The 15,457-nt window shown below is 42.6% G+C and overlaps 1 protein-coding gene across 1 annotated transcript in view; it reads left to right on the top strand.

Annotated features, from left to right (window-relative positions):
• Positions 1 to 15,457, top strand: part of PAH (phenylalanine hydroxylase) — a 64,869-nt gene that overhangs the window by 35,469 nt on the left and 13,943 nt on the right. Inside the window, exons 4-7 of the mRNA XM_066591423.1 lie at positions 5,724 to 5,812; positions 7,793 to 7,860; positions 9,420 to 9,616; positions 12,943 to 13,078. Coding sequence (XP_066447520.1) covers positions 5,724 to 5,812; positions 7,793 to 7,860; positions 9,420 to 9,616; positions 12,943 to 13,078 — 490 coding nt within the window. The remainder of the gene's footprint in view (positions 1 to 5,723; positions 5,813 to 7,792; positions 7,861 to 9,419; positions 9,617 to 12,942; positions 13,079 to 15,457) is intronic.

Here is a 15,457-nt window from a genome sequence, read left to right as displayed (position 1 = left end):
TTTCTATAGCAGATTCTAGATGATAGAGTATATCCAAGTAAATGAGTTATATGGGGGGTTTTGCAATAAATGTATTAAAATGGCATGTTTTAATAAATGTGGCACATTTGGAACTGTCTAAGGGCTCCTTCACATGGGCGTATGTGTGTGTGCAAAATTTGTGCACAATATGCAGAGAATAGACCCCATTGATTTCAGTGGATTGATTCACATTTCCTTCTTTTTCTTATTTTTGGGGGACTCTTCTAACTGTCGAAAAACTGGACAACATATAACTTTATCATATGCCTTCTTCACACATTACATTTCTGCTTGCAACAGTTCTGCAGAATTTTAGAGCATGCATGGAGAAGCATAGGGGGGGCTAAATAAGGAAAAAGCTGAATAAAAAGCATTTTAGAATGCAGCCAGCGCACTGTACTGTGGACTTTCTATCGCGTCTCTAGAACCATTTCCAGAATCCCAGTAAAAATATATGTTTAACATCCTGTTTCTGCTTCAGTTTTCTTTATGCAATACTAGTGCAGTTGGTTATCAGGCCAATGTGGCTTACATTTGTTTGTGGACTGTCTTCATACATTAGAATTTTGGTATAAGATTTGGTACGTTTAAATTTCTTCTCCATTTAGGATCCACCCCTGACTTTGGCTACAAAAATGCATAAAATAATGAAATATGTGCAGCAAGATTAACATTAGGTAGATAAAATAGGACTGTTCTGTGGCTCAAGCAGCACATTCCATCAACGTACAGTCAGATAGTGCCATCTTGTGGTGTTACTCTGAAATAACACCTATAGTTTGTGGCAACAGTTAGGAATTTGGAATACAAAAACCTGCATGCTGTGGTTAAAGCTGTTCCATCTGTTTTCTAGATATATACAGTACACATATGCATACAGAACATTAATCTCTTCATGTCCTGGGTACACAAAGTTTGTATGGAGTGGGATGGAGAGCCAAACCTGGTATTATTGTATCTTGTCACCACCAGGAAGCTAGGAGTTTGACAGCGCTTGGATGGAGGAATGCCCCTGTCACACCCCTAACTCCCGATGGGGGACTTTTCAAAGGTCCATGAAGGTCATAGCTGCAGTGTATGTACTGCTTGTTACCTGGCCAGGAGGGTTAGGGTAAGGGGTTAGTTTTGTTATTAGGTGTAAATGCAGAAGCCTTTACACCTAATAATGTAAGCCTAATAATAAAACAAACCCCTTACCCTAACCCTCCTGGGCAGGCAAAACGGCGCACCGTTCACTTCTCCACCACTGCATGAGCCGCGGCCACCGGCGCTCAGCAGCATTGACATGAACCGCTGGCTCTGTCTGCGGGATTGTCCCCCCACTGCATCAGGCGGGCCACAGGCGGTCAGCAGCCTCCCCCCGCTCACCTGCGTCAGACGGGCCAGTGGCGCAGTGCACCGCTCCCATCTGCCCACCGCCGCGTCGCTGGCCTGCCTTCTCCACCACAGAATGAGGAGACGGATGGCCCAGGAGGTCTCACACTACTGCCGCCGGGGACCCTCACAGCGCGGTGGGCTAAGGGGACCGCAGGTGTCACACTACTGGGCCCGGGGACACTAACAGCGGGGCCGCTAAGGGCACATTGTAAGGAGAGATGGCCAACCCGCAGTGACAGCAGTGGCGCTGGCACGACGCCGCTGGCAACAGTCACAGCTGCAGTGCAGATGGCATCGGAACATCACAACAGTACACCGCAGTAGTGAGTAGTGAGTAGTGACACATGTGAGCCTGAGGAATGGAGCAGCCAATCATGAACAGGGGGCGTCACCGGTGTGTCAAGCCTCCACAATCTTGTCTCCACCACTACTTCCTGGTGGTGACAAGATACAATAATACCGCCGAGCCCACTCCGTACATGTCAAAGTCACAGAAAAAGGACATTTAAAAATCATTGGCGGAGGCCATACTTTCTGATATGATGATACAGCATAGAAGGCCAGGTATAGAACCACATCCCCCAGTATATAGAGGGCAACTGCTATATGGAGGAGCATTGCACAGATACAAGATACTGATGAACAGCCACTCTCACACCGACCACATATGGGGGGGGGGGGGGGAGTGGCTGCTTAGTATTATACTTGCAGAAAGATAAGGCATATACTAAGAATGCCAGTCCTACTAATATGTGTAGTGCACCATGCAGGCTTATGGCCTATTAAAGATGCCATAATAGTGGATTCATTAAAGGGGTTTCCCTACAAATTAAAATTGTTTCACAGATGTCCTTCCTGGTTGCTGCTGACCAGGATATGTGAATTTGGCAGTCAATCACCGGGGTCAGCGATTCGCTGCAGCAGTCACATGTCCTGGTCAGCAGCAACCAGGAATAAGAAAGTGCTTGTGAAGCAATTCTAATTTGTGGTAAAACCCCTTTAATAAGCTGTAAGGCTGCAGGGTGCACCACATATATCAGTGGGACTTGCACCATTTGTATGTTTTTTCTATTGTCAGCCGGTGTAAACTGTCTTTGTCTGATTGCAGCTATTAACTCACTGAAGCCACTGACAGTGGCAATTAAATCCCCCTGATTAATGTTTGGTGTCCCAAACGACCTCATCAGAAAAAAATATTCAACACCAGAATTTCACTTTTTTGGTCACCATGTTTCCTAGAAAAAAATGTAAAAAAAAGCAGACAAAATGTTGTATGCACTCCAATATGGTACCAATAGAAACTACAGGACATCCTGCAAAAAACTAACCCTCACACAGCTATATCAATAGAAAAATTAAAAAGTTATGGTCAGAAGATGGCGGCAGAAAATATATATATTTTTTTTTCCAAGGATGTTTTATGTTTTCAAAGTAGTACAGAAAAACAAGCTATAGAAATTTGGTGCTGTAGTAATCGTACTGACCCACAGAATAAAGTTACTATGTCATTTTTAGCACAGTGTGTACACGGTAGAAACAACCCCACCCAAAATATGGTGTTTATTTTCTTATTTCACTCCACTTAGAAATTTTTTTCAGTACATTATATGGTTTATTACATAAATAGTACAACTAGATAAATTAGTTATGCTGGGGAATGTCCACTGGTGGAATTGGAGAGCAAATTCCGAAGTGTTCACAGAGCAAATGAAGTAAGTTTTACGGTAGTATTTAGGGATGAGCGAGCACGCTTGGTTAAAGCAGTTACTTGAGCGAGCATCGCTCTTCTCGAGTAACTGCATACTCGTCCGAGCAGATTTTGGGGGGGGGGGGGGGCGGCGGGGTGGAGTGGGGGGGAGTGAGAGAGATCTCTCTCGCCCCCCCGCCACCCCCCACTCAACCCCGCCGCCCCCCCCCTGAATCTGCTCGGACCAGTTAGCAGTTACTCGAGAAGAGCGATGCTCGCTCAAGCAACTGCCGTAATCGAGCGTGCTCGCTCATCTCTAGTAGTATTCCATGTTTACATGAGATTTCCCAAATCTCCTTCACATGTTGCCAAAATTTTCAGCAAAGAGTGTGCAGTATTTTTGAAAAATGCTGCAAACTCTAAATCCACAGCATGTCTCCTTATGTTGCAGATTTAGGTCTCTTTCACACGAACGATGCGTTTTCACGCAGGTTGCATCGCATCAAAAAAACACAGCAATGTTGCATTACCGTGATCTGATTCCAAAAGGAATTAGCATTTTCTCGTCCATTCACACGACCGCATTGCGTGAAAAAGGACACTGCAGCGGTGCTCAGCAGAATGGCTATATAAGCTGAATAGAAGCCACCTGTCCCCTTCAACAAGCGTCAGAGCCGGTAAATTCCCTTCCCTCCCTTTTTATCAGTTCCCTGCGATTATTTTCAAAAGATTGGCCACCGGTGAGTTGGTGATTTTCAGACGCGTTTTTTTTTTCTCACGGCTAAAAATCGCCCATGTAAATGAATGCATTGGAATCCAATGCTTTACATGGTCAGGATTTTACAACCATATACATTGTATTCCACAAAAAGTATCATTTACACGTGTGAACTGGCATTATGAGTGCAAAAAAAAGATTATTGTGCGCTGACACCATTTCAGTCCCAGGGCTTCCAAGAACCATTCAACCTTTTTCATGCGCAAATATGCTCCACTGTGGCGAGTTTATTTGCACATGCGTTTCTCTTTCGAAGCCATTAGGCCTTATTCTCATGTTGGCCAAAGATCGCAGCCATCTGAAGCATTGGATTCCAATGCATTTGTTCAGAAAAGCAATGTTTAGACGTGTAAAATCGGGTGTACGGAAAAGATAGCACATTCAGCAGCTGAATTTTGATGCGACCAGCAAAGATAGGTCTTGCCCTATCTTTTAACTGGAATATGCTGGCAGCTCCCATAGACTCTTATGGGAACCTATGAGAGCCATCAGAAAAAGGAGGGTGAGGGAGTTTAGCAGCAGCTAGTGCTGCTAAGCCATGTTAGTTGGCTCTATTTAACTAATAGAAGCCATGCTGAGCATTTCTCCTAACGGAAGGAATTCTGGGCTACACCGTATATACCCGGCCATGTGATTGGGCAAGAATGCAATTTTTAGCTGCGACTTGGTTGCTGCTTCTTTTAGTTCATGCGGTTTTCAGCCGTGATGCGGCTGGCGTACAATCACAACACTCGTGTGAATGAGGCCCTAATCTGCTGTAGCAGATTTCAGCTCCATAAGCTGCATGTACGCATGATCATTTTTGGTGCGTCGTTTTCAGTGTCTTTGGCTTTGGGCAATTTGGTTGCAATAAAAACTGCGCAGAAAAGTGCATTTGCAAAACTGCATGTGTTTTGGCCACATTTTACTACAAACATAGTAAAAACACACATGGCTTCACCAATGCACTTTTCGTTCTAACTTACTTACTTTGCGCATGCACAAAAAAATAGGAACTGCTCTATTTTCCTGCATATTTGCGCACCAGGGGCCCCATAGAAATCTATTGGAGGTGTGCAAATACACACACAAAATGCAAGAACATGTGCAATTCCTAAATAGCCTATTAAATAAGAGCAGAGGGAGTGCGCAAGCATGTCAACTGGCCCTGAGTGTGCAAAAAAGTACAATGCAATATGCCGATACGCTTGCAAATCAACCTAGTTAAATGTTTCACTGAGGCGAGCGTATTTGCACATTCGATCGTCTAAAGCCACATACGGTCATCTAAGGGCTTCTGCAAACGAGTAGTTTTGCACACGTTTTTGCGCATGCAAAATCGCTTATGCAAAATGCGGCGAATATAACCTATTGATTTCAATGGGTTCCCTCACTCAATTTTTGCGTGCGCCAAAATATACGCAACATGCACTATTCTTGTGTGCATTTGCGCACCCAAGGCACCCCGTCCACACTAAATCATCCACCAAACTGTGTGATTTTGGGGTGTTAATTGACAACACAGATGACTAATTAGGCTGCACAGCTGGCTCAGTTTGAAGGGGCCCGGCAGTACAGAAAAGTACAGTCAAATGCGCCGATACACGTGCAATAGACCGCAATAGCGCTCCCTTCACAGCACGATAAAGTCATACTATTACGAGCTTATCTACGCCAACGCTCGTCTGCAGGAGCCCTAATACCGGTAGCCAAGAGTCATGAAGGGTGTAATGTACTAATGAAGAGGAACACCATAACCTTATCATGTATATCAGGGAAACCCAGATCATTAATAATACAAATAACTTACAAATAGACAGATATACTTTAATATTCTATTAGTCTTAATTTATGATTAAATGTTTTTCTCTTTTATTTCAGTCCCATGGTTTCCAAGAACCATTCAAGACCTTGACAGGTTTGCAAATCAAATCCTGAGTTATGGAGCAGAACTTGATGCCGATCACCCTGTAAGGTTTTTCTCCTATACATTGCTCTTTATGGTACACTCCTACCTCTGCATGTATGCTGTGAGCACCGTGCGGACAGGCATCACATGTAGTGCAGTTCTTTAGCCACCTGGACAAAGTGGTCAAAAATACAGGACATATATCATCGCTGTAGACATATTTTGTAAGGCGGGGCTCAAACAAATGAGTCGGATTCTGCAAGCGTATTTCTGCAGTGAAAGACCTCCGATAGATCGCGGAAAGTCATTGCAAATGATCGAGGAAGTACTAATCTGTACACAGATTCATTATAAGGCCTCTGGGACCTACGCGCGCAAGAATCAAGCGCACAAAAAAACTTGCGGCTATTAGAACCAATGGTTTCCTATGGGAACATTCAGATGAAGGAATTTTAGATGTGCAAAAAACATCTGAACGTTTCCATAGGAAACCATTGGTTTTAATAGCCGCAAGTTTTTTTACGTGCATGATTTTTGCGTGTGTAGGTCCCCATGCGAAAGAGGCCTTAGGGTGCATGCATGAGGCCAAAGAGGACCCGACAATGCTTGCGATCCATATTGCTACACCACTGGTTAAATCATTAATCAGAAAGTCCATTTACACAGTGAAAGCTCAAAGCAGGACACTATCACACATCTGTCCCAGAATTCTCCATTTACAATTCATGTGTCAGAGTGCCCGCATCTGCTCTGCGCTCAGGTGTGCTTTATACAATATACTCATTGCTGGGGAAAGTTTTCATTTGCAATGAAATATACAGAACACATTCAATGCTGAAAATGCTTCTATTACTTTAAATGATTAGGTGTAATTATAAATAATTGGTCACTTTGCTCTAGATCAATCCCATATGCATAAGGCATTGTGCAGCCGGATTCATGATGTTCTGTGTAATATTTTCAAAGCAGAAATAAAAGAGATGCAAAAATAAACATAATAGCGATAAAAGCATCACAAATATTTTCCTCTGAAGTTTATTATTATGACAATTTCTTGACAAACATACAATACATAATAAAATATTTTTATATCCACCTTTGAAACACATTATATGGCTTATTCAGAGTGCTAATGTATTAACCCTTTCCAATCCACTGTCTGACGGCTGAAGACTTTATGATTTAAGGCTGTACAGCTCCAATGTTGGAAGACGTCTGTCTGAGTTCTCTTACTGTATATTGCCAGCCTCTCTGCTCTCAGAGCCTATCCAACATGTCACCTCATGTAGTACTGGCTTTAGCCAGCAGATAGCGCCGTTGTATAATGGCAGAAAAAGAGTAAGTCCCCTAGGAAAACTAGGATACAAATTGGATTGGAAACGGTTAAAGGTTGAGCAAATGTGTTGGAAAATTAGTTAATTATCTTGCACTGATCTACAGTTACACCTTATAATACTTAAGAACTATAATCCATGTTCTTTTGGTTGATGCTGGAAACTATCTACAAGCTTATTGTGAGGGTTTGCACAGGTAGATTGACTCTCTGTACCAGTGGGGGAACCTTTATGTATCATCCAAGCTGTGGGTGTTGTGGGAAGTTTAGTGTACATTACTAAGTTATTAAAGTTGTTGACATTGTCACTTTTAGAGAAATGACTTGCCAAAGTTGTAATTGTGCACAAACAAAATATGGTATGGTGGCTGTGTATGTTAACGGGGGGGGGGGGGGGGGGGGCTGGTGGTGTATGCTAATAGAAAGGCCTTAAGAAGTGGGTTTCCATGTAGACCAGAGAGTGTTGACGATGATGAAACATATGATATCAGCATAGTTGCACAGTGTGTCAGTCCCAGTATAAAAAGCCCATGTGACGACACCCATTCAAGTGAATAGATGCTATTTCTGTCTGGGCTTTGAACCTGTTTTTATGTCCAAACATTGGTGGAAGAAGCCTCAACCTGTATCTATATGTGAAATTAAAATCTATAATATGAGAACTAGAGCGTGTCATAAAGAAACTTGTTTGTGTCTTTCTTGCTGTAGGGGTTCACCGATCCTGTTTATCGGGCCAGACGTAAAGAGTTTGCGGACATTGCCTTTAACTACAAACAGTAAGTTTTCTTTGTTTTTGCCCATTCTGCACCTTTACCCCATATAGCACACCTAGAATAAAAGTGTCTGGTGTCTCTTTCCCTCTTCTCTCACTTTCCATGACCCTTGGGACAATTCACCACCTAATGTATTTCTTCTGGATAGGAAACTCCTGGATAGTTTCTCACAGTTCAGTAGCAAAAGGAGTCCAACCAGGGCTGTGCTCTATCTTTTCTAGGGCCCATAATCAGCTGCATAGTCTGCTTCTATGGTATACACAACCCTGCATTTCACATATTTGAATTGAGTTGAATACTGAAAATCTACCTTTGAACCTGCATGTGAATCCATGCAAAAAAATGGATTCAAATTTAGGGCTTAAAGACATGGGCATGTTCTTCTCCCGTCAAACGACCATGATAATCTCGGCTGCATAACGTTTTTGTTTCACTATCGAGATTCTCTCCCGTTAATTGTACAAGCGAGAAAAAATAGGATTTGCCCTATAGTTAATACTATGTGCAGGAGGGCCTACCTTCCCGCTGTTTTTTTCAAACTCCTGTACTATGGCGCGGAGATTGAACAGACAGAGAAAAAAGCACAAACCTCATTCATTTTTAAATCCATAAATATGAATGAGGTTTTTTGCAGTGTGTATTGATTTCTGATGAACATACCCCAAAGAGAGCTTTCACATATGCAGAACAATGTATTTGTGCAGTGAACAATGTTGATTTGCTCACATATCGGCACATTGTACTAATCTTTTTTTGCGCACGCATGGCCTGTTCACCATGAGACTTCACCTATGGATTGTACTGTATGTATCATATGGTGTGCAAATGTTAAACCTTGGTTACTTTTAATACACCTTCATTACATTCTTGTTTTATACACTTTCCTGTTAGTACTATAAACAATATGTATAAAATTTGTAGCTACTGTCCATGAGCCGGCTAGCTTCTTCTAAAAGATCTTCTTTAGGGCGCCCACCCACTGGCGATTTTTTTCCCTGCGAAATTCGCAGCATTTTTTTCTCTGCATGGGTCTATGGGACTTGTAATGTTAAAATCGCGATTTCGCGGTAAATTGCGATTTTGCGCGATCGCGATTTTAACATTACAAGTCCCATAGACCCCTGCAGAGAAAAAAATGCTGCGAATTTCGCAGGGAAAAAAATCGCCAGTGGGTGGGCGCCCTTAACTTGTTATTTCCTTATTTTTATCTCAATTATCATTTAGGGGTTGTAACACTTTAACATTAATGACCTAGCCTCAGGATAGGTCATCAATATCTGATTGGTGATGGTCCGCTGCCTGGGACACCCACCAAGCAGTTATTCTGATGTACAGAGCCAGTCTGATATGTTACAGGAAGCAGATAATTTTGTACAATGTCCAGTGGTCTAGAGTGGTACTTCAGTGCCATTCACTTAAATGGGATTCAGCCTGCAGTACCACTTTGGGCCACTGGACGTTGTACAAAGCTATCTGCTTCCAGCAATGCGGCAGCTCTGCATATGAGTAAAAAAATATGTATTCAGTAAAATGGAATGACTGCCTTTTTGTCTTCTTTCTAGTGGTCAACCTATTCCATGTGTTACTTACACAGAGGAGGAAAAACAGACTTGGGGTACAGTGTTCAAAGAGCTGAAAACGCTATACCCCACACATGCTTGCTATGAACATAACCACGTGTTTCCTCTGCTCGAGAAATATTGTGGATATAATGAAAATAATATTCCACAGCTTGAAGATGTATCCAATTTTCTTCAAAGTACGTACCAAAATAGGGGGTAAAATTGGAGCCAGTTTATGACCACCATGTATAGCTTGCATAGGGTACATAATGACTAGAGATGAGCGAGTATACTCGCTAAGGCACATTACTCGAGCGAGTAGTGCCTTAGCCGAGTATCTCCCGGCTGGTCTCTAAAGATTCGGGGGCCGGCGCAGGTGACAGGTGAGTTGCGGCGGGGAGCGGGGGGGAGAGAGGGAGAGAGAGATCTCCCCTCCATTCCTCCCCGCTCTCCCCACCCCCAGCTGGCCCCCGAATCTTTAGAGACGGGCGGGGAGATACTCGGCTAAGGCACTACTCGCTCAAGTAATGTGCCTTAGCAAGTATACTCGCTCATCTCTAGTACTGACCCAACATATGTCACTATATACCAATGCTAGTTAACTAATTATGTCCATATAATAGACCGTCTATCATTAATAGTGTAAAAACTAGTGCAGACAATAAGAGCAGCATCTGCGCAGAGCAATGGCAGATTTGTTTAATTTTCTAGTTTACATAAGAAAAATGACAAGCATAATCTGATTCGGTTCTATTCTGCATTTTCTGTTTGCTCTAGTTTTTATACATGATGCCCAGTGGAGGAGGTTTATCAATGTTCTTGTCCGCTTTTAATCCTTTCAAATCCAATTTCCCTGCCCCCCACACACTCCCCAGCTCTCATTTATTTGAGTGGGAAAATGTATTATGGATTCCTTGAAATTACTCAACAGAAACACATAAAGACCTCTCATAATGATTTTATAAGCAAATTTTTGGAAAATTACCCACTTCCAATCCAGTGTCCAACATTAAGATTTCCCTGCGTAACTCCGATGTCGGATGAGAGTCGACATGTTTCTAACAGTCTGCAGGACAGCACTCCAATGTTGGAGGCTGTTCTTCATAGGTATGTTACAGTATACAATATGTAGGAGAGCAGTGAAATATGATCAAAACAAGTGTAAAGAGAAGGTCAGGATAGGTTGTTCATAGTAAACATTCAGCTTCCAACTCTCATTTATCATAGGCCCTTTGGAAATGAAAAGCTGCAACCTGATAGGTTGCTTGATGTGCTAATTTTTATACATCTGGATAAATACTTATTGAAAATTATCTAATGGAATACTTGTTCATAGATTATTTCTAGAGATGAGCGAGTATAGTCGCTAAGGCACATTACTCGAGCAAGTAGTGCCTTAGCCGAGTATCTCCCCGCTCGTCTCTACAGATTCGGGGGCCGACGCAGGTGACCGGTGAGTTGCGGGGGGGAGAGAGGGAGAGATCTCCCCTCCGTTTCTCCCCGCTCTCCCCCGCCGCCCCCCGCCAGTCCCCAAATCTTTAGAGATGAGCGGGGAGATACTCGGCTAAGGCACTACTCGCTCGAGTAATGTGCCTTAGCGAGTATACTTGCTCATCTCTAGTTATTTCAGTTTTCAGTTGCTTATTCTAGTTGTTCATAGCAAATTCCAATGTGGACAAACAAAGATGGCGGCACCACTTCTCTAACTACCTGATGCACACTGTGTAGTAGTATGGATCATTAGTCTAAGACACTACATGCTACTCTGACTGGCAGCACTGGGAAATCAAAGCAGTGTTTAGTGTCTTAGCCTATTTATTGTTATAATTGAAGTTCCATTAATTCCAAAGCTCTTTATAAATAAAGGTTGAAAGTGTATATAAGCTGGAAATGCTACAACATATATAACCACATTACATATATACAACAGGAATGATAGACATCCACTGTATGAGTAACAAATTGATACAGATGTAGAGAGTACCCTGCCTTCAAGGGCATACGGTATACAGGGGAAGGGGAGGAGACAGTAGGTGGAGGGAGAAGGAGCTCATCTTGTAGTAGCAGCAGGATTACTGTATGTTGTAGGCTTGTCTGAAGAAGTGGGTTTTCAGGTTCCTTTTGAAGCTTTCCCAGGTGGTGGAGAGTCTGGTGGGTTGAGATAGCAAGTTACAGAGTACAGGTGACGCACAGGAGAAATCCTGGACATGATTATGTGAGGAGCTCACTAGTGGAGAGTAGAACAGGAGGTCTTCAGGACTGGAGGTTATGAGTGGGGAGGTATCGGGAGATTAGATCCGAGATGTATACGGGGACAGGTTTTGGACAGCTTTGTATGTCATTGATAATAACTTGAACTGGATTCTCTGGGTAACAGGCAGCTAGTGAAGGGAATGACAGAGGGGGGAGTAATGGGGGAGAGGTGGATAAGCCGGGCAGCAAAGTTGAAGATATATTGGAGGGGTGAAAGGACATTGAAAGGGAGGCCACAGGATAATGTTGCAGTAAGCTAGATGATTGATGAGGGTATGTACTAGCATTTGTGTTGATTGGGGTTAAGGGAAGATTGTATATTTGTGAGTTGGAGGCGGCGAGGGCTTGTATGTGCAATTTGAAAAAGATGGTGTGATCAAATGTAGAGTATGGAATCATTGATAGTGATTAATAGGTCTGGTAGGAGTGCAGCGTGAGGTGTCAGTTCAGATTACAAATGTATACTAATGCACAGTGTGCATCAGGTAGTCAGAAAAGTGATGCTGCCATCTTTGCTTGTCCAGGACCATAGGGTCACTTTAAGACTGATATTTACAAAACTAATAAAATAAAAACTTCTTATGTAAAATCCCATATTTTTACAAACTTGCTATTGCTTTCTGTTAAAATGTTTCTGAAGAAGTTTAGACACCCTGACTGTCTAGGCTACCATTGAAGCTGCAGACATTGAGGGCAGGGGCGTAGCTTAAGGCTCATGCAAAAGTTTATCTTGGGGGCCCCCAACTTCTCTTAACCCCTTAACGCAGAGGCATAACTTGAAGCTCCTGCGCCCCAATACAAAACCTGTAACAGGGCCCCCAACTATAATGCTTTATTCATAGTACTGGGCTCCCTATATGGAGAAGAGAGGACTTATGGGCCCCCTAAGGCTCCTGGGCCTGGGTGCAACCGCATCCCCTATAGTTACACCAGTGATTGAGCGCCATGTTCATGAAAACTAGTACAGTCAAAAAGTGCATGCGTTACTCTTACCAACCAATCCAATATTCTTTCTAGCTCACTGTGTGATGGCTTTGTGATTTTTTTTTTTAAATAAGTATCACATAAACTACAATTGTGTTTTAGAAGATTAGTTATCTACCTGTAGTCAGACTGCAATGTTTCACCTTCTTGAATACAGTAGATTATGATCAATATTGGAGGGTGGAAACAGGCTGACCTGGATTGACATTTGTCTTTTTTCAGCCTAGCATATTATGTTACTATGTATAAAATGATAGTGCTATTTATTTCTGTATCTCCCATAAAGCTTGTACTGGTTTCCGTCTACGTCCTGTTGCCGGTTTGCTGTCATCACGTGATTTCCTGGCTGGCTTGGCATTCAGAGTATTTCACTCAACTCAGTATATCCGCCATTGTTCAAGGCCCATGTACACCCCTGAGCCGTGAGTACATTTCCTTTGGTCTTCTAGTTCTGTAGCTTCCATTTTTATTGTCTGAAAGTGAGACCCCAGCTAAACTGCAATTGTTCGCATGTGGAAAGGCATGATACGCTTTTTCCATTGAAGCTGCCTATTTAAAATAACTTTGTAACATATTAGGGGCACTTAGGTTTAGAAAATTTAAAAATCTGCTTGTTTTTAGGTGAAAAGCAACAATGCAACTACAATTTGGGGACAATTCTCCCCACCGTGTCCCTTTACAAATTTTGGCAAAACCTCCATTGCTCCTTCAGCGCAAACATATTGTCAGACCAGACTGCTCTTCCTACATGAAGTTATTATTCCTTTGAGCTTTGTATTAGTTCCAATCAATGGCGGTACCTAAAGGCTCAGGGGCCCAGGTGCAAAAGTTCAGCAAGGGCCCCCCTTCCCCGTATTCATACTTAGATCGTGCTGCAAATAGCTGCAAAATGAATTTCCATACATGATCTAGCCTCTTGGTGTAATCTTTCCTAACATGACACATTTCCTACAATACATGAAAATTTGTTTGTAGCCCCTTAGGCCACTCTCACACACCGCGTTTTACTGCTATTAGCGTGGCATCCTGAGCGCTGTACTGACCGCAGTACAACGCTCTAATTGATTTTAATGGAGTAACTCGAACTTGCGCTTAAACGCAGTTTTTCTAGCAGCACTATTTATGAGAGCTGTCTATTATATTTTTGCATTTTCGTGTTTTTTCATGCACCTCCTCATCCATCACAATGATGGGGTGCATTAAAAAGCGCTCTACTATGCATTCAAAAATGCAGCTCAAAATAGTGGTAAAAATACCATGATTTCAAGTTGGATTTTCTGAGAGCAGGTATGAGAGTGGCCTTACGGTGTGTTCATGTTTTTGTTGTTCTTTTGAACCACAAATAAGAAAAACACATAAAAAATGCTTGTGGTATTCAAAGACCACATATGTTATTGAGAAACTGCATACACTATTAAAAACCACATGTGTTTTTGATGTGTTTATTAATTGTGTATAAATGTGTAAATATATACAGTATATACAAAAAGATGTATAACTTATAGCGGCGATAGATAGATAGATATAAAATAGATAAATATAAAATAGCTAGATAGGAGATAGATAGAAAATAAGACACTGTCTTATATTTATTTTTGCCTTAAAAGAGGCACAGTGTCTTATTTTCTGGGGTTGATTTATAATATTTACCTAGCAGATGGCGTTCAGGTCACTTGCGCTGGTCTCCGCCGCTGATGCAGGCTTCCATGTCCTCCTGCACACTGACAAAGCAGTTCTTCCTGGTAGTGGGGCTTGAATACCCCACCTCCAGCAAGCTAATGCTCCCATTGGCTGCCGTGACGCTCGATTAACAAATTACAGCCATTCATTGAATGACATAATTGAATGGCTGTGATTGGTTAATCGAGTGCCAGCTTTCATTGGCTGACACGGCGCTCGATTAACCAATCAGAGCGATTGTTTGCTGGAAGCGAGGTATTCAAGGAAGAACTGCTCTGTCGGCGTGCAGGAGGACATAGAATCTTGCAGCAGCACCGCAGCACAGTGCGAGGGACCTGAACTGCTAGTTAAGTATTGTTTTTTTTTCTTTACATGTAGTGTAGCTAGGGCTTATTTTCAGGGGAGGACTTATATTTCAAGTCAACCCCACCCCCGAAAATTGGTGTAGGGCTTATTTTGGGGGGACACATGGTACATAGATATGAGATAGATATGAGACGGAAGCTATGAGACGAATAGATATGAGACGGATAGATGTGAGACGTATAGATAGATGGATGGATGGATGGATAGATGGATAGATAGATGGATAGATCGATAGATATGAGAGAGATTGATAGATATGAGATAGATTGATAGATGAGAGAGAAAGATAGATATAGATTTTAGATAGATAGATAAATAGATAGACACACATATACACACACATACATACACACACATGCATACACAAATAGAAACACATACATTCACGAATATACACACATACATACACACATATATACACACACATACACATACATACATACACACACATACCCTAGCGTACAGACCACTTCTCTGTGTAAGCAGAGCAGCAGGACAAGTAGATGCAGCGGCTGTACAGCAGGAGGCTGCTTCCCTCCTTCTCCTCCCTCCTCCTCCTCTGCACTATGTCCGCTTCCTCTCCGGCTAGTCACAATGTCGGAGGCGTGATTGCTGTGGTTCTGCCAACAGCGCGACCAGACGGTAATGCACTGAATATGCATATGTATATGGCAGATGGCGGCCTCTGGACCTTCTCACCGCAGGGCCCTCTCGCCATTGTGACCCCTGAGACCACAGACAGTACACCTATACTT

This window comes from Eleutherodactylus coqui, chromosome 2 (genome assembly GCF_035609145.1).
Source record: "Eleutherodactylus coqui strain aEleCoq1 chromosome 2, aEleCoq1.hap1, whole genome shotgun sequence".
NCBI lineage: Eukaryota > Metazoa > Chordata > Amphibia > Anura > Eleutherodactylidae > Eleutherodactylus > Eleutherodactylus coqui.
The sequence above is the reverse complement of the archived record's forward strand: the minus strand, read 5'-3'. Positions and strand labels throughout refer to the sequence as shown.